General features: G+C 41.6%; 1 protein-coding gene across 1 annotated transcript; it reads right to left on the bottom strand.

Annotated features, from left to right (window-relative positions):
- Positions 1 to 1,382: 1,382 nt before the first annotated feature.
- cog3 (component of oligomeric golgi complex 3) lies at positions 1,383 to 15,234 on the bottom strand. The gene is made up of 23 exons (XM_080457051.1): positions 15,054 to 15,234; positions 13,722 to 13,868; positions 13,436 to 13,497; positions 13,150 to 13,315; positions 11,999 to 12,073; positions 11,539 to 11,631; positions 9,991 to 10,116; positions 9,741 to 9,821; positions 9,562 to 9,605; positions 9,351 to 9,477; positions 8,539 to 8,630; positions 8,045 to 8,184; positions 6,607 to 6,767; positions 5,920 to 6,028; positions 5,675 to 5,793; positions 5,424 to 5,513; positions 4,615 to 4,735; positions 4,194 to 4,282; positions 3,926 to 4,060; positions 3,456 to 3,531; positions 3,213 to 3,340; positions 2,792 to 2,890; positions 1,383 to 2,624 (listed from the first exon to the last, which is right to left on the bottom strand). Exons 1-23 carry the CDS (start codon positions 15,210 to 15,212, stop codon positions 2,595 to 2,597), a joined length of 2,469 nt encoding a protein of 822 aa, XP_080313177.1. The 5' UTR covers positions 15,213 to 15,234; the 3' UTR covers positions 1,383 to 2,594.
- Positions 15,235 to 20,324: the final 5,090 nt, after the last annotated feature.

The following is a 20,324-nucleotide window of genomic DNA, read 5'->3' as shown; positions in this document are numbered from 1 at the left end:
ATCCCTGAAGTGGTTGAGAGGCCCATGGTTATAGTCCAAGAAAACTGCTTCAGGGTTTGTTGCTGCCAAGGCCGGCCACGGTCCAGAGGTATCTCCATCTGAAGTGCAAAGATCAATGCCCTATCCAAGAACATCCGGTCCCTCATCACATATCAAAAGACTGAGTCCATGGAAGGGCAAGCCCCAGCACAGCCTCCTCACAGATGGGCAGACAGAGAACGCCAATGAAAAAGCTACAGCCTGCCAAGTAGACCCCCCAAAGAGTCTGTGTCCATTTAACTCAACACATTATGCTCTTGAATTCCAGTTTTACTACATAAAATGCCTAGTATATTCACTCGTTGAATTTGTTTAATGATGAATCAAAATGTTATTATATTATGCTTTTTTTAGCCCTTGTTAGTGGTGGGGCTCTACGGATGACAATGCCGGTTGGTCGGTCAGTCATTCATTCGGTCTGTCCAACTCTTTGGTAGCCTACATATCTTGAAACCGATGTGGCTTGATTGCCATAGAATTAGCTAAAGGCTAGATCTTCATATGAGGATGAATCCTATCGATTATGATGACCCAATGAATTTCCGTCTAGCACCAACCTTAGGCCAAAATTTCTATTTGCCCACAAGATATCGTAGATTTGCATTTAGCTTTGGAGCATATTCATGCTCCCCAGAATGAACCCCTAACCATGTCAGCGATCCAATGACCTACTCCTGCCGTATGAACCCTGCCCGTTTTGGTGACCCACGACTTTTCCTCAAGCACCAACTTTACACGAAAATTATATATATATATATAGAGAGAGAGAGATCACCTGTGGAAGCATAAGCGAAACATGTTGTGCAATAAAGTAAGTCATCCTGCATTTGGGTGTGCGGCCCCTTCTTTGTATCATTTTGTCATTCTTTCTTGCTTTGACCCGCACCTCCGCTGGGATCTAAAGACGTGCACAAGCGTTCTTTTTTTTTGTATACATACAGCACAGTATGTGTGTGTACACTATTGGATGGATGATTCACTCTTAGATAGAAAAGCATGTTACATGTTAATAATCCAGTGAGTGTAGACCTGATCAGGATGTTTGTAAACAAACAGGTATTTCCAGGTAGAATGATTGTCTATGGACGTTTTCACAATAGAAAATAAAGTTTGCAGGACATTAACTATGTCTAGTTTGTCAACCTGTGGATATTGATAACAAAATAATATTTCTAGATATTATATAGCCCATTCTGGCACTATAATGATTTAAACATTTTCTGCAGGGCTCTACCGATGGCAATAATTGGCTGGTTCATGTCACTTGTCTAGTTGGGTTTAAGGAGCATGATCGCTAAACACTTTAGTCTTGTTGGAAAAAGTCAGACCATGATAACTGGCACTAGAATTTTCAAACCACTTTTTTTTAATCAGAATGTTCATAAATAGTTTAATTGTACACATCATTTTATACAATGCCAAAGCAAGTGTTGTACTTGACAATTTCAGCTACTTTGTTGCTCTCTAGACATGGCAAACACCCATGGCTCATGTCTCTGTTTAGATACAGTGCAAAACTGCTGAAGTGTATCCGTTTGCCAGGTTAAAAGTATATTAGTTTTAAGCATCCAAGATACAAAAGAAAGGGTATAAAACACAAGATTTTACATATATGCAACAAATTGCAAAAAAAAACATTCATGAGGACCATGTGGAAGAATTTTTATGTGAACATTTGACAGGTGAAGAGCAACAATTTGGACTGCCATAAAAAGGGAAAATCTGTTAAACCTGAGAGCCCTGTACAGGCCATTAAAGATATCTACTGTACATTACAGAGAAAAGGCTTTAAACAGAGGAATTACATATTGTGCAGCATGTTGTCTTTTTTATCCTTCCATTTCCATTAAGGGAATCTAAACATCCGAGTGTTAGCCCCCTATTGCCCATTAGCTACCTGGCTGATGAACAACCCTCAGTGCCTCTATTAGCCTGGCTCGAGTGTCCTTGTCTGAGCACTCCACATGATTCACCCTGGTAGCTCTCCCGCCCTCGCTTAGTGTAAAAACTCTTTATACTCAGAACATTGCTATGTTACGAGAAAGGCATTTGTAATCTAAAACCATCCCTCATCCCAAGTGGATGTCTCCTACATAAAAGCAATCCCCTGCTAATACGCATTAAAATTTAACTCAAACAAGCTGATCAAAATCAGAAACAAAAGAAGAAACCTAGATTTCCGGGTTTGTTAAGGACTACAAGATGTATAACTGAACCTCAACGTGCTTGTAGCTATTCACCATATTCACACAACCGCCATTTTGCTGTAACGTCAGACCCGTGGAGGTGCGCCGCCCGCCACCCCAACCCCCAAGTATAATGTACAAGCAAAATGGCTGCAGTGTGAATATGGCATTTCTGCCGGGGAGTCTTTGGCCTTATGTTGGACTTTGCTGCATCATAGAGCCCAGTCCAGATAGTGGGACAAGCACAGTCCTCTGGTCATCCCCCCACACGCACTCGGCTCTTGGCGTCATGGGCAAGGCTGGAGTCACAGCACCACTACTCTGTGATCCAGGGGGAGTCCTCCACAGTCACAACACCACTCCTGGAGGCTACTTATTCACAGATAGCAGCAGGTTAATCTGAAAAGGAGCAGGAAAGCATAATGATGCTCACTATGTTTAGCAACCATGTCTGATGTTCCTGTGCGGAAACCAGTCACAGGACTTTGCAATCCGACAACCAATTTTTGTGTATTTTTAAACCTGCTACAGACACCTATTGGGTATGTGCTGACAGTACAGCTCACCTGTTCCATAGAGGGACATGCAATGATTTGAAGGTCTTCTCCGCTGTATTCCTCCTGAAGCAAGGCATGCAGTCTCTGGAATACCTGCTGGATGTTATTCTGTGGAAAAAAGGCATCTTATTACTGAATGCTGGAAGGAAAAGAATACCATATTTCTGGCCTAGGTCCCTTCACTATCTTGTTTCCATGTCAACCGCTGTATTTTATTTTCCCTCGCTTTCAGCTTCACTTAGCCAGGCACATGATGAACGGTGCACAGAGAGCACAAAGATTCCACTATTAGTGAAGAATCAACTGAAAATGTGTAGTTAATTACAAACAAGTGGTGTTCTCGCCGTGGAGGTATGCAAAGATATTCTTAGCCTTAACAATGCCTTGTGAGACACCGACACAGGCAGCTCCTTGTCTTTCTGCCACCCACCCGGACAGGCTTGAAAAGGATGAACTCTGTGTCTCTGTTCGCCAGGTACAAGGACATGCTCTGTAAAGTGGCTGGCAGCTTGCTCTTCATCACCCGGTAGGTAGCCATCACTATATCGTTGATCTTTGCTAAAAGGAGAATAGAAAACACAGGGGGGAGAACTATTAGTGGCATGCCTTATAGCACACGCTATAGAGTTTGATAAATGATGATGCCATTGGCATTTCCTCAGACAAATCTCACCTGGCTGTGCCCAAGGTTGCTGGGAGAGATTGTATGAGGGACCTCCTTGGATCGCCATGGTTTTGAGAGCTGCCACCTGACAGCAGACATAAAGCCATAGTAAAACTGACAGATCCGAAGTGGACTAATTAAGTGGAAGTGACTAATTATGCTAGTTGGCTTAAAAAAAGCCACTTATGCCACTTACAGTAAAGAAGTACATTTAAATAAAAAGCACAGTAGTAGTTAGTTACACTGTTAGACAGAGATGAAGACTCATCATGAGTCGCTGAATTGCATAATCACTGAATAGTAAAACAAAACAGATTGGTTTAATTATTTTAGCTTTTTCTTTTGACACAAAAAACTAAAGAAGGTGACCTTCTGTGAGGTGTGAAGTTTTTTCTTCTTTCTTTTTTTTTAAGAAATGAAGGTCAGGATGTGCAGTCTATGCCTGTGGCAAAGTCTGCCTTTCTCCATCTAACAGCTACCTTGGTAAGAAACTCCTCAAGGTTCCCCACGAAGATCTGAGTCTGCTGCTGGATGAACTGCTCACAGCTGAACTTGAGGTGGCGGTCCACATCCTTCTTAGAGTCAATGTAGTGCTCCTTTATCTCCGGTGTTCCCTGGAGGCCACAGAGAATAAATGCTTTAGTACTATCACTTGCCATTTCCCAAGGCAGAGTTCTATTAAAGTATATGAAGTGTATGATATGCTTCACACACACACACAAACAAAAAAAAAAAAAGACATTCTACCTCTAACAGGAATTCAAGTATGGCATTGTGACTGTTAAGTCGGAAGAATTTGGGAACAGCCTTCGGGTTCAGGATTTTGAAGGCGGCATCTGAACAGAGAGCACAAAGATTAGATCTGACTGGATGCAGAATACCACTGCCCTCTAGTGTTGGAAAGTAAACATGACCTTGACTGAGATGAGATCACATTGGATGGTGAGGTGTGGGGTGGGGGGGAGGCAACAGGAGGAGCATGTCTGCCCTCCAAGCCACACGTTAATGTACATTACGGCGTTAGATTACACTGTAATTTCCACTTTGGTTGTTGCCATTGGTGCATGTGATGGGCACAAGTACCTTAATGAGCACTGAGGACATAATGTAATGACTGGCTTTATGGAGCTGAGCAACAAGCCCCCCCCTCCCCTTTTAATTATCTCACCTCGTGTTTTCTTCAGGTCCAGTGAGATTTCTTTGATGGCAAAATCGGTGTGGAAGGGGGCAATCTGTTCGCGCATTATCAGCAGGTGTTTGATCAGGAACAGTTGCCCGTCTATTTGTGTCTACAGAAGATGAAACCACACCGTTAGATCCACCGCAGGCAGCAGCTACCCCAGAAGGGAATGTGCTGGCTGACTGAGGCACAGCGAGTAGATAAAGAGCACAAGCCTTGAGAGAACGACGATAGGCCTAATAATTGTTGATTAACAAAAGGGGAATGTTACAATGAGAACAGGCATTTGGCAACATTTATTGCTCAGATAGAGACACAAATGTTAGAAAAACAACTGCATTAGCATGGGGCGGAGTCCCCCTCCAATCAGATTGATGCTACTGAGCTGGAATGAACGGTGAGGCTGAAATGGGCCAGTTACCACTCATAATGACAGCAAATGTGAAGGTGAGAAGCAAATACAAATAAAGTATGGTCTGCTCTGCTGATCAGCTTGACAGAGCACCATTAAGCCTGATTTATACTTAGTTAGATGCTGGTATCACGCAATGCAATCTACAATGTTGTCACATCTGCTATTAGCGTGCGACAAAGTATAAATTGAGCATCAAGAATTTCATCATTGACACCTCAGCTGTTTTAATTATGGACCACTAGTCTTAAAGATTGTAAGCAAAATGAAAGTATGCTTTCTGAAACAGAATGGATATTGTTTAATACATCAACAGAATGGGGCACTTGAAATGTTTTTCAAAAGAAATAATATTTTTAATATTAAAAAGTTCAGAGATAAAAACCTTGTTTTTAAGGATGATATCAGAGGCTTTAAGCAGGGACTGGATGCAGGCAGATAAGGCTTCTTGAGATAAACCCTGAAAGACTGCCCTCTGGAAGGAAAAAAAATAAACACAGCTCACACTAAACAGCAAAGACCATAAGAAATTCAGAGACGAGAATGACATTATACTGCACCCTACCACATAATGCAATTGTGAATAATGTATTCCATACCAACAGACATTATGCAAAGTGGCAAGCAATGACTCACATCTATACACCTGTAGAGCTTGGACAGACAAACCAGTGTTCTTCTGACTGTAGGGTACCACATGCCATGCAGGTCAGCAGGAGAAACAGATGTCTGCAGGCGTGATGCCTCTACTATTCCTGTGTTCACAGTACAGAAAGGGAGAGCCACGAAGCACATGTCAAGAATGCATCCGACAATTTAGGGAGAAACACGACCATACCATGGCAGCAATAATACAATTCCAGCTAGTGGAGAACACTGACCGGCATTACTGTTTCTCCTGGTGACTGAATCTTCAAGCTGTACGTCAGAAAAGAAAGACTCTTGTGACACTAGCTTCATCTGCTCTTCCTTCAAGCTCTGAGCGATTCTCTGTTCCAACATGGGGAGGAGAAAAAAAGTGTGTGGGGGGGGGGGGGGGCAGGGGAGGTGTTAAAAGTGTGCTACCTCCATTTTGTTTTAAGCAATTAACCAATTTTACACCGTTTTTAGCTGCTTGATTAAATCGATGCGCTTTTTTAGTTTATTTATTTATTTTTATAATTACCAAATTAATTAGTTGCAAGGAAATTTTCTCACTCAATTTGAAAACTACATTTTCGTAACAGGTAGTGCCTCCGTGTGAGAACAGCTTTGGCAAATAACCAGCCCTCCTGCTCAAGCTCAATTAATTAAATTACGTTACGCAATGCTGGTTTATTAGAAGCCAGATGTGCTTACATCACCACGACTTAATTTAATTAATTCCCCCCCATACAAAGCCTGGTGACTTGGCTTTTAGTCTTACAGTCTTTCCAACAAAATAAACGCAAAAGATTTAAAGTTATCCATTTCACAACTTGTCCAACAGTGAACAAACAAACTGTATTTAGCATAATATAAACATTCCGTCTCCGGTGACTTTAGGTCCAGGTAAACATATACACCATTATAGAGAATATGTGACTCACCTCCATCATTTCCAGTTTCTCTGGGTAGGCCAGGTCCCCTAGAGCAGGGTTGTAGCCAGTGATATCGGTCTGAATGTAAATGTGAGTCCTGTAGACGAGTCTCTCCTGGACATCCTCCAGCATCTGCTTCACCATTGCCTCAAAGGCCCCCAACTGACCCGCTACAAACACACACACACACACACACACACACACACACACTTAAGTGGATAGATCAACCACTTGCCCAAGCGGGTGCCATTACAAAGGCTGCAGATTGTCTGATTTCTAACTCCATTACATTTTCGAATGACTGCTGGAATTCTGGTGCCGGTTCACCCAAAATGTACAAATAGACTGTCTGTACTTTTAGTTTTCATACAACAGATATTTTTTCCAGTTTAAGCTCTTGTTTAAACTCTACATAGAGGTCACTTTGCCACTTTTGCATGATTTACACTGCGCATGGATGCACCAGAACTTGTAAATCTGCTAGTCTGCTATAAATCAGGCATTAATTGCTGATGTTGTTACACATTTTGTGCGAGCCAGAGATAAAACAAACCACAGTAATTGAGAACTATCTGCTTAACCTGCAAGACCCATGGCAGAGGTTGATGCCTGTGGATCAATATCTGTTGTTTAGAAGCATTTTGGATTCAGGTCAAAGGGATGTGAATCAGGTATACGTACTATGCAAATTGTGCTTAAGCATCGTGTCAGTGCCACAAAGCAACACAATAAAAGCAGTAGCAATACATTTCTGTCATAACCCCACAAAATATCTGTTCTTCCCCAACACAGACATCCATAACTGGGACATTATATGCTATGACACTTCTCTGTGTCCGTCCAGTAATCAAAGACATGTTCCATTTGCCGAAAGAAGTGTCTAGCAAACATTGTAAGTAGTGAGGGTTGTCAGAAGATGATAAACACTGTAGACAAAAGATATAAGATCCCTTCATGCAACGGTTTCTCTCTCTGGTATTGCCTGCTGTGTTGTATGCACAATGGAGAGGGGAATACAGAGGGATCTCTCAGCTTTCGAGACCACAACTGACCCGTGTCAAGAAAAATGCCAGCCTATATCAACTTGAAAAAGACACATTGATTTAATGTGAAGAAAGTCTTCATTCTGATTCAAAGGTTTTGTACAAGTACAATGTGGAAGTGAAGGCAGCTCTCCGTCTGTAATATGCAAGAGCAATAAGATGGTTTTGTTCCCCAAAATGGCCCAAAGATCATGATAAATATTCATGAACTCAATGTTGAGTGATATAATCTTGACTATCATGGGGGGCAGGCATAATTATGAGCATAAGTATCCATTAAGCCCCAACAACTCGCTTCCTCCATCCATAAATATGGATGTGTTCTTGGCGAGTGCGACAGGTTCAACTAGCTTTAAGAATGACAAAAATAATGGAAATGAGGAAAAAATAAGCAAACACCCCACCATTGTTGTGTACGTGGTCTTCCAGCATCTCGTTCTTGAGGATGCCACAGAGCTCAGAGAGCGTCTCCAGGTGGATGACATGGATGATTAGTGGCCGGAGGACATCATACAGGGACAAACACAACTTTTCTAGCAGCTCACTGTCAGGGACAAAGACATTACTTTGATGAAACGCCTTTCCTTTACAAGGCAAAGAAGCCTGTATTCAACGCTTGCGATCATATAAAAAACTATGCATAAATGTGTAGCTTTAAATAATGGTGTATATGGGGGTACGCTTGTCATCTTTAACAAATTATTAAAAACTGATGAGACTCTTATTTGTACATTGTCATATAAAATAATCAGTAATACATTCATAGTTCAAAGTGCACACGGAAATGCAAGTGAGCCCAGCCTCCTAAATAAACATGTAGTTCTAGTGTACGACGTATGCATGCAGCCAGACAGACAATGATTCACTGTGCATTTCGATCAAGCACGGTTTTACTCACTCTAGCTTGGTTGTAGGTTTAGAGAAGAACTCATTGTACAGCTGGTGCTCATCCTGGCAGACGTGAACCATGAAGGCACAGCCACTGCGCACCTGTTGGAACACACAGAATCACAGCCTGCAGCACTGCAAACTATACTATGGATGGGTCCATGAAAAGTAAAACTGAACAGACGGATAGAGGGACTGGGGCTACCATGTAAGCCTTTCTCTTGACTGTTTATGGTGACTAAAATGGGAATGAAGGAGAATTTTGGACTAAGTTTTTCTTACGTTTTCTATGACGTTATGATATCTTAGGATGAATGGTACAGTAGAAACATTTCATAACTCGATCCCGGGTCCGCCACAGCTTAAAACGTGCGCGGATAGGCCTTGCGTTAGATCGCATATTTTAATAGCTTTTTTTTTGTGAGATCTGACGTTCATAGTGACAGAACACTATTTCAATCTCGTCTAGCGAGACTTCTGTTTTTTTTGACAGTGTTCTGTCACTATGAACGTCAGATCTAAAAAATAAAAATAAAAATAAAAGCTATATCAGGTTACACTCGTCAGTGATCTACAGAATAATTACATTTTAAAAATCCATAATTGGTTAAATAAGTGGTTAAGACAAATCAATGTAGTCGATTATAAAAATTGATTTGAATTATTTTGTGTCGATTCGGTGACATACCGGTATGAGAAAAAAAGGGGGAAGAATATACAAAAACGTGCTTCTCCATAATTCAGTTTTAAGTCGGTAATCGTTTCTAAATATCGGTTTCAATATATTTTCGGTGAATTGCCCAGCCCTAGCTAGTTTCTCACCAGTGCACAGTGGTCTTTGCTGTTTTGGCCAGTCAGTTCAGTAATGGTGGACGTGATGCTGGGGCTGAGGAGCTGTTCTCTCTGGTCCAGGTAGCACTGATGTATCTCATCTAGAAGCTGACAGTACCTGGTCATACGAGAGTATGGAGGGATTCATTCAGTCAATCAATCCAGCAAAGGCATTTTAGAAATCACAGCTCGCAATACTTACTCTGGGATCTTCTCAGCCCGCTGCTCTATCTGTTCAATGAGTGACTGCAAGAAATTATAAATTTGTTGTTACATTATAAATGCATGTTGTTTTAATTCATAATTTTATGATTGAAAGGCATTTACAGTATGCCATATATGTTATGACAATAATGTTATATTATAACATTATATACTCACTCTAACTTTGGGTGCAGCAGCTCTAAACTTGACATAGTATAACGTGAAGGCATTGTCTGCATTGGCCAAGCCCAATGGATCCTGAAAAATATCAAGAGACGTGTAAGTGATAATGCATGATGAGGTGTCCCAATATGAGGATTTTTCCTATATCGGAACAACTTGTCATGCGTTTTGGATTAAACATATGACAGGGTTTTTATGGTGTATGATCATGTTGATTTAAAAAGGCTAAACCACATTTTCTTACCCTTTTAGTTAACTGGCTGGTGAGATTCTGCATAGTGTTCACAATGTGGCTCTTTATGAAATGCATAGCTTTGGAAAGACATTGTTTAAACTTGACCATATAAACTGGGTAGTCCTTGAAGTTTGGCTGCAATTAATAGTAATAAACAACAAAATATTAGTTATTACAATACATAACACAATTATAGTCCATGTTACAGTATAATCCTAGTAATTATAGGACATTTTTGTTTTAAATGTATAATTGAAAACCTAACTAGTAAGAGCATGTGTAACAGTTTAATTAAAGAGTAATGAAACACTAAATCATGTATTTGAGCTGTAACCATGGCTATGCCTTATTTGATCAAATGTGTCAATCCTATTAATTTCCAATAATATTCACATAAAAACTAAAATACACGTAATGTATTGTCGGTGCTGCCATCTACAGGTTGAAAGTCACCCTGCTGCATAACCCTTGACCCGCCTAAAAATAAATTAGGTCAGAGTTTACTTTTGGAGAAAGTGTCATTGACAGTGATAGTGACAGTGGGTGCGTTCATTTAAGGACTGCCAGTAACCTCCTGGTCACAATTCAGACAGAGAACAGCAACAACGGAATGTGTTGCAATAATCAAGTGCATGTAATTAACAGGGTAGGTCACCATGTATACAGTTAGCACAAGTGTAGGAGTCAGGATTAAACTTTCTCGCCTTCAAACAGTCAGGGCAATAGCAGTTGTAATCTGATAATAGATGAAGAAGCGCTGCGTGGGTCCTTAATTATGGCAAACTGCAAACAGGTGCTCTTTGGAAAGGGTTATAGTTTCAGGACAAACGTTCTAAGTCAATTTCCTTTGTAGGCATCACAGTGGAAAACATAAGGCAGTGAACTTAAAAGGTCCAAGGCAGCTCTGATCAGATCAAGTAGAACATCTTTTATTCCATAAAGCAAGGAAGTTTAAAAAACGCAGGTGACCAACGCGTTTCGGCCGGAGGCCTTCATCGGGGTCCACTGATGATCCACTACAAAGACGCCTACAAAGGAAATGAACTTAGAACTCTTGTCCTGAAGCAGTTGTAATCTGTTTAAGTTTCCTAGTGTTTGATGCGCTGCGATTTATAACAGATTTAGTTCAACTAGGTGCAATGTCGGCCAGCTGGTACATGTACATCCACCCTGGAGCAAGTGTGCCTGTGTCACGAAAGCACTACAGTGTCAGTCACTACATACTGTATGCCCCGATACCTCCCACTCCATCCACCCAACTTTGGTTGATTTTCACATATGTGTAGTAGGCGAGAGCATTCATTACTCTTTAAAAGGAGAAACCTTTCTAAACAGTGTCATCAACATGCTTTACAATTAGCTATTCAAATATGCAAGGATATACAGTGATCATATTTATTCATTTAAAATGTGGGATTAGATTTACATTTCAATAAAGCAGTATATTCTCCTGTTTTACTGCAGCTACTGGTTCTTAGAATCTTGATAAAATAAATAAATGATTTTGCAGACTATAAAACATATTTTTTTTCTGATTTCTATCTTACAAATACTTACATTGGAAGAAACATATTCAATGCAGTCATCCAACTTCGACAGCATTGGTATAAAACCTTCACTATTTACAGATAAGGTGGGTGAATTCAATTTCTGCAAAGAGAAAAAGCAGGGCTTGAAAATAAATTATTCTTGATTTCTGTTCTGATCTGAAACAGAATTATTATTATTAAAAATGTAATGGCCACTACACCCCTATTATATTTGTATAGATTATCAATTATGTTTTGTGACCATTTATTTATCTACAATTGATTCTCAAGCACCCAAGCATCAAATCAATACACAATCACATGCTTACAATTGTGTTTTCATTGTACAGTATTTATACATTTTAAGACTGGGGAAGAAGCGCCATTTGAGGAACCCAAAATTAACTCAATTAAAGTACTGTGTGTGGTTATCTGCTAAGATACAGACACAAAAGGGAATTAATGGGAGAAAAAAAAAATCAGCATACCGTGTTTATGGTTTCCAACTCATTAAAGTATGAAAGTTTCTGCTGTATACTCTCTGCCAGATCGACAAGCTCGGACTGTAAAAAGAGAAAATAGAAAGCCATGCTTAAAGCTACAATCCTGGACTGATTTGAACAAATAATGTTATTTTACATTGTTATTGTTAATATAATATAACTAGCACATCTGCAGGGTTGGAGGTGGTCTTGAGACAATGTCAATAAAGTTATTTGAAGCAGAGGGCGCCACAGATTGGACACCAGATGCGCCACCATCTTTACTGTAGTTCGGACATTGTTGCCTCTCTCCGTCAGAAGAGAAAGAGAACGGACCTAACTTAAAGGACGACTTCGCCCATTTTCAATATAATTGGTCCTCACCAATGGTCATGATAATATGGTAAAACATTTTTCTAGTTGGTCTGTGTCTCAGTGGAGGGCTTTGGGGGTTCAGAAACCTGCCTACCAGTGACATCATTGTTAGGCAGGGTTTTTTTTTTCAAACAAGATTTCCCATTTAGATCTTTATTAACGCAAGAACAATGGCTTCCATTATAGCATGCTAACTGGTAGGTGGGATTCTGAACTGTCCACAGCCCTCCTCTGAGACACAGACCAAGTAGACAAAAATATTAATGCTCATATAATAATGAGCATTAGTGAGGACCAATTATATGAAGATAGGTTAAAAATGGGAGAAGTCATCCTTTAAGGACTGTATAGCTTAACTTTTGCCTTGATTACGATTAATGAACGTTAAAAAAAAAGAGAAAATTGTGAAAATAGCCGATCTACAAGCTCACAATGCGCTGCGACATGTTGTGACTGTGAGCTCGTAGATCGGCTATTTTCACTATTTTGTATGCCACCATTATGCAATGAAGTATAATAGAGGGTTAAGTGGTAAATCAGACTAATTGATTCAGTCGATTATAAACAATCTATACAAATGTTTTCTTGTTGATAAAAAAAAAAAAAAAAAACCTGCTTCTTGATTAATCGATTAACGTACACGAGCAACATTAAGTCGGTTATTAGTTCTAAATATCGGTTTCGATAGATATTTTTCGATGAATTTCCCAGCCCTAATTATATCTATAGAGTATTTATATTGACAAAATATGTATTTGCCGACAGGGCAAAATGCTACTTACCTGCTCTTTAAGCAGTTGCTCACAGGCCTCATGTAGGGTGCCTGTCTTATTAGATACAAACAGGTACTGCTTCTGAAGGGAGTCCAGATGCTCCAGGGCTGCAGTGACATCTTTCAAAATGGCATCACATTGTACCTGGTAGCAATTTAGGCTCTCTCTGGTTTCCCTGAAGGAGATGCACACATTTAAGCTCATTAGCTTACCAATTGGTGCGGGTTATTCGTTGGTTTTAGCCTGATTTACAATGTTTAAATTAGACCTAGAAAGGCCATGTAACAAAGGGCACCTGTATTTCGCTCCTTCATCCTGGTCCATTTTGGACTGTAGCTTGGCAAACCAAGAGAAAAACTGCAAAACAAATAGGTTTTAAATGATGCGCATATGGCTATAATGTATCTATATGTTGCCGTAGCCTTGGATCAAGACTATCATAGATGTATTTTATCGATTTTGCATATCTATGATACGAAAGTAAAAGTCAGACTCGATAAAATACATCTATGATAGTCTCGATCCAGGGCTAATGTTGCTGGCAACGTCCCTATAAAAAGTAGGTAATATAATATAATCACCTGTTGTGCAGTTTCTATCCTGTCATTCTCCATATCGAGTATTTGGAAGCCCTTGAGCAGGACATCTTCTGTTGAGGCTGGCACAGTTGTTGTGAATGGGGAGTGTAAAGAACGTGACGAAAGGCTACACAAGTCCTCGATGGGCAACTGAAAAACAAAGCGATGTGGAGTATGATATTATTATTACTTTCCTAGCTTCCATTTACAGCTGTGTGTGGATGGCTTGAAGTGGCTGGGTGTTGAGCTGTCTGTCTCAAAAGCTAAGGTAGGTTAAGACTTAGACAGGGGCCATTTTCGAATTGCAGGTGTATCTTTAGGGCAGTTTTGAAAGTGAGTAGGGTTTTACACTCCTTTTGGTAGGGCATTCCACATTTTTGATGAATAGCATGAGAACGAGTTAATTCCCTTTGTTGAGCCAAATCTGGGTTGAACATGATTAGTGGAGCTGCCTCTGGTGTTCATTAACTTCATTAACATTTAGGAAGTATTTAGACAAATACAGGGGGATCCCAATGTTGTGGTGTATCTTGAAGACCAGGCCCATAGCAAGTTGCTGTACTCTGTCCTCAACCCTAAGCCATCCAATCCTAGCAAAATGAGCAGGGGTTAGATGGGTTTTGTGATTGAGGCCAAGAAGTAGCCTTACTAGTTTGTTTTGGGATGTTTGGAGCCTTGTTTTTAAGGCCTTGGAGGTGTTGTGATACCATGAAGTGCATGCATAATCATAATAACCTTGTATAAAGGGCCCCTGCGAGAATCTTCAGAGTATTCTTACTGACTAGACCTCCAATAAATATAAACAATATTTTGAAAATAGCAGATCTACAAGCTCTGTAGATCTGCGATTTTCAAATGGCCGAAATGTATGTAGGGCTGAAGTGGGTAATGTATGTGTTGTAATAATAATCAAAATCTACAAAGTAACTAGTAAGTTTTCTAATACTTTGATTAAAAAGTACAATATTTGACTCTGAGATGTAGTGGAGTAAAAGTAAAACTATAAACAATTGGAAATACTCCATTAAAGTAAAAGTACTTCAAAATTGTACTTAAGTACAGTACTTGAGTAAATGTACTTTACTCAACTACTGTCCACCACTGGATTTAGACAGATCACAATATATGTCAGTATCAAGGCTAAGACAGTACTTACTTTACGAGAGTATTACAGTGTTGGGTTGAAATGTCAAATTAAGAGCAGGGTACAGTCAGTGCATAACTATAAATGATAGCCATGCACCATACAGTTAATAATAATGTAATAATTCCTTAGCAGGTAACATTGGAAACCTTGTTAGCTTTGCTAGCTGGTTTCGATGGCATCTCACTCACCTCTGAAGGAATGGACAGTGTCTCGGCGGCAGATCGAATCTCCAGGATGGAGTCCGCCTGTCTCTCTGTGAGGGGGGCCGTGCCGTCAACACGTCGGTCCCATAAGGAAACTTTTTCACGCGTTTCATCCGAAATGGACTGATCTACAGACGCCATCATCACTTTGAACCAACACCATCCAACGTCAAGCAGTGTTCAGTCAGCAAATATAACGGAGCAAATATAAGACTTCCGGTGGACGATCTCTTCAGAATAAGAGTACCCTCTAGAGTAAAAAGAAACCATTGAAAACCATTGAAAAACGGTTCATTTGCACATTAAAACTATAAATTAAGCATTTAAACGAAGCTATATATCACATATTATGTTTCTGTGTAACAAAAACGGCTTTAAAACATTAATTATTTATCTAAATTGATAGATGCTGTTCAAAGGAGTGCATAGCCTATACAAATTGGACACTGGACAGGAGACGGTGCTTAGTGCCGGAACTTCTGAGGTACGCACGCGTTCGGGGAGACCCCCTCTACACAGCCACACTCTCCGCTAAGCGGCACTAAGGTGTAAAAAAAAGTGGCGGGCCGTCCAGTGAGGTCAAGGGTCAGAAAAGGGCCCTTTTCAGTGCATAGCCTATACAAATTGGACACTGGACAGGAGACGGTGCTTAGTGCCGGAACTTCTGAGGTACGCACGCGTTCGGGGAGACCCCCTCTACACAGCCACACTCTCCGCTAAGCGGCACTAAGGTGTAAAAAAAAGTGGCGGGCCGTCCAGTGAGGTCAAGGGTCAGAAAAGGGCCCTTTTCAGTGCATAGCCTATACAAATTGGACACTGGACAGGAGACGGTGCTTAGTGCCGGAACTTCTGAGGTACGCACGCGTTCGGGGAGACCCCCTCTACACAGCCACACTCTCCGCTAAGCGGCACTAAGGTGTAGAAAAAAGTGGCGGGCCGTCCAGTGAGGTCAAGGGTCAGAAAAGGGCCCTTTTCAGTGCATAGCCTATACAAATTGGACACTGGACAGGAGACGGTGCTTAGTGCCGGAACTTCTGAGGTACGCACGCGTTCGGGGAGACCCCCTCTACACAGCCACACTCTCCGCTAAGCGGGAGAGGTGTATTTGGAAAAGTGGCGGGCCGTCCAGTGAGGTCAGGGGTCAGAAAAGGGCCCTTTTCAGTGCATAGCCTATACAAATTGGACACTGGACAGGAGACGGTGCTTAGTGCCGGAACTTCTGAGGTACGCACGCGTTCGGGGAGACCCCCTCTACACAGCCACACTCTCCGCTAAGCGGGAGAGGTGTATTTGGAAAAGTGGCGGGCCGTCCAGTGAGGTCAGGGGTCAGAAAAGGGCCCTTTTCAGTGCATAGCCTATACAAATTGGACACTGGACAGGAGACGGTGCTTAGTGCCGGAACTTCTGAGGTACGCACGCGTTCGGGGAGACCCCCTCTACACAGCCACACTCTCCGCTAAGCGGCACTAAGGTGTAGAAAAAAGTGGCGGGCCGTCCAGTGAGGTCAAGGGTCAGAAAAGGGCCCTTTTCAGTGCATAGCCTATACAAATTGGACACTGGACAGGAGACGGTGCTTAGTGCCGGAACTTCTGAGGTACGCACGCGTTCGGGGAGACCCCCTCTACACAGCCACACTCTCCGCTAAGCGGCACTAAGGTGTAAAAAAAAGTGGCGGGCCGTCCAGTGAGGTCAAGGGTCAGAAAAGGGCCCTTTTCAGTGCATAGCCTATACAAATTGGACACTGGACAGGAGACGGTGCTTAGTGCCGGAACTTCTGAGGTACGCACGCGTTCGGGGAGACCCCCTCTACACAGCCACACTCTCCGCTAAGCGGCACTAAGGTGTAAAAAAAAGTGGCGGGCCGTCCAGTGAGGTCAAGGGTCAGAAAAGGGCCCTTTTCAGTGCATAGCCTATACAAATTGGACACTGGACAGGAGACGGTGCTTAGTGCCGGAACTTCTGAGGTACGCACGCGTTCGGGGAGACCCCCTCTACACAGCCACACTCTCCGCTAAGCGGCACTAAGGTGTAAAAAAAAGTGGCGGGCCGTCCAGTGAGGTCAAGGGTCAGAAAAGGGCCCTTTTCAGTGCATAGCCTATACAAATTGGACACTGGACAGGAGACGGTGCTTAGTGCCGGAACTTCTGAGGTACGCACGCGTTCGGGGAGACCCCCTCTACACAGCCACACTCTCCGCTAAGCGGCACTAAGGTGTAGAAAAAAGTGGCGGGCCGTCCAGTGAGGTCAAGGGTCAGAAAAGGGCCCTTTTCAGTGCATAGCCTATACAAATTGGACACTGGACAGGAGACGGTGCTTAGTGCCGGAACTTCTGAGGTACGCACGCGTTCGGGGAGACCCCCTCTACACAGCCACACTCTCCGCTAAGCGGCACTAAGGTGTAAAAAAAAGTGGCGGGCCGTCCAGTGAGGTCAAGGGTCAGAAAAGGGCCCTTTTCAGTGCATAGCCTATACAAATTGGACACTGGACAGGAGACGGTGCTTAGTGCCGGAACTTCTGAGGTACGCACGCGTTCGGGGAGACCCCCTCTACACAGCCACACTCTCCGCTAAGCGGCACTAAGGTGTAAAAACAAGTGGCGGGCCGTCCAGTGAGGTCAGGGGTCAGAAAAGGGCCCTTTTCAGACAATAGTGTATACAAGTGGCCATACCCTAACCCAATAGTGTATACAAGTGGCCACACAACCCCACACCATAAAAGAATACAGACAGGCTTTGAAAGTTTAAAAAAATACCTTTTAATTACTCTTTACTAATAAAACAGTGTACAATTTATCAAAAACAGAATATATATAAATACATTTTCCAATATTTGTTTTTAAACATTGCCAATTGTCTTAAGGTGGACTGAGAGGCTACTTTAGTAGTTTAGTAGTCACAGATTTGATCAATTTACTATATGTGTGTGTGTTAATAACAGCAAACATTATTCAAACACAATCATCATGCAAAACTGTAAAAATGTGGAAGTTCTAGGAAGTGCAAATCACACTCAAAAGTATAAAATGGTACTGCGTGCAACGTACCTAAGTGCAAAGATCACTCAAATGTATAATAAACGGGTACAACATGCAATGTACCAACGTGCAAACATCACTCAAATGTATAAAAAAGTATAACATGCAATATACTGAAGTGCAAACATCACTCAAAAGTGCAACACAGCAAACTTAAAGTGCAAACATTGTACACACACACACACACACACACACAAATTGATCAATAGATAGATGTACGTATATAAAGCAGAACCAGCTCAGTCCAAACATTGCATAGTCCTGTGCTCTAATGTTTGTTTTTAGATGATCACAGTAAGCACAAAGACAAAAGAAAAAAAGAAGAAAACATTTGATTAAATCAAAACCTAAAGGAAAAAAAGGAAGACCAAAATGAAGACCAAAATGACGTTCCCTCCTGGTGTCTTAGGAACATGTCAGTTCTGGTCCCTCGCATCCTCCATTTGTGACGTTCTCCTACAACAGACACAACAGAGCCTTTTAGGTAGTTTGTCCAAGATACAGTAAATCACAGTACATGCTTTAACTTTGTACTCAGATAAATATCTTTTTGCCTGACAACTCATGCATAACACAATCTCGCTTTTCACGGTGGCTTTTGAAAGTGTTGAGGCTCACATCAAACAGAACAGCTTTGGAAAACAAACAAGTGAAAATACCACAGCTGCTGCCGTCAGTTTGTTCTATGAAATTGGGACAACTGTGATAACACTCATATCTAAATGTAATACCCATACCTCTACCATACAATGCAAAGTACTGTAATGCTAAGTACCTTTGCAGTGGAAAAAATGCCTTAACCAGGTCTTGCTCATGCACACGTAGTGAATCCATTATCACAACATCTAATACTATAACATCACCATTCACTGTCTTTTTGGTGAAATCTACCGCGATGGCTCCCCAATGGGACTTATTTGCGTTGACGGGCAATATCACCAACTCGTAGTTCCACCAATTGCGTGATGCTCGTGGTACATCTGGGAGGACACTGATGTCATCACACCAAAAACTCTGTAACTGTTGGCTTACAAAAGTGCTGGGACAAATAACTGCATTTTTTTTTCTTTCAACACTCGAAAGCAAGAGCTTATGGTACTCATCGATCATCTTATCACTCAGCCACTCGTTATTCTCCACAGCTGCCGTTGGAATGGATCTCCCTTTTCTAGCCCTTGTCTGCTTGTGTTGTTTGCATCTGTCTGTGCATTTATGTTTTTGTTCGACCTGCTGAAAGTTGATTAGTTTCACACTATTAGTTTTCTCGTATGACACGACAAAGCAACTAGCTGTGGTCAGTATTTTTAGCATCAGCTCAAAGGTATAGCCTGCTGTGTCATTGGATGCTTTTGTCATGATATGCCATTGCTGGTCTTTACACGTGTACAATGACACATATGGTGACTTGTCAAAAAATGCACAAATGCTGGACACAGCATAATCATTTTGGTGGTACAGACAGGAGAGAGTGAACGTTTTGGGAATTTCTGCACCAGATCTTAGCAGGAGAAGTAAAGTCTGTGGGCTGTGAATTACTTGATAGGTTGATAAGCTTAAGTCCTGCTTACATGTTTCACATTGGTCAAGTTGAGCAGAACATATTTTGGCAACTGTGTCCAAGATGCCTTTTTGTGACACTTCAAGTGGCTGCACTATGAGTTCTGATATGTTCTTTCTAGATGGTACGGCCTGGTCACCACATTGAGTACAAATATAGCGACCAAGACTTTTAAGGCAAAGCAGGTCATTTCCAAGGAAAGGAGCCCCAAGTGTGTCATTCACAAAGCTGTTTAATATGTGGTACACGTCTGTCATAGAAAATTGCCGAGACACTAATGACACCACCTGAGTGTTGGCAAGTTTCTCAAGCGCTCTTTTAAACAATGCTGGGGACTGCGCTGCTGCTGCTGCTGCTGCAAGCCGTGTGTGACATTTTTGGAAAGCAGATGTCTGTTTTAGAAATGTTAGTATTGGTAATGGTATGGCTTCACACATATTGTGATTTGGTCTTTCATTGCAAAAAAACACATCCACACCATGGCCAATATCTTCCAAATTGTCCTCTATTGTGATAACAGCATTAAGTGATGCATCATTACATTTCACATAGAAATAAATGTACCCATGTGGTTTTGCCAATTGCAATGCATTTGCTGGTTGAAGGATGTTTATATTTGTATCATCTGCTCTAATTACAACATTGTCATAAAGCAAATGTGCCC

Source organism: Gymnoscopelus braueri (genome assembly GCF_963280865.1).
Source record: "Gymnoscopelus braueri genome assembly, chromosome: 18".
NCBI classification, from domain to species: domain Eukaryota; kingdom Metazoa; phylum Chordata; class Actinopteri; order Myctophiformes; family Myctophidae; genus Gymnoscopelus; species Gymnoscopelus braueri.
This window is presented reverse-complemented; position numbering and strand designations above follow the sequence as displayed.

Bases quoted from the DNA above. Each gene is read 5' to 3' on its own strand.
- cog3 (XM_080457051.1), bottom strand. From the start codon at position 15,212: ATGATGGCGTCTGTAGATCAGTCCATTTCGGATGAAACGCGTGAAAAA. The intron at 13,869-15,053 runs GTGAGTGAGATG...TTTGTTTTTCAG, and splicing joins CACTGTCCATTCCTTCAGAG to TTGCCCATCGAGGACTTGTG. The intron at 13,316-13,435 runs GTGCCCTTTGTT...CATCTCCTTCAG, and splicing joins GATGAAGGAGCGAAATACAG to GGAAACCAGAGAGAGCCTAA.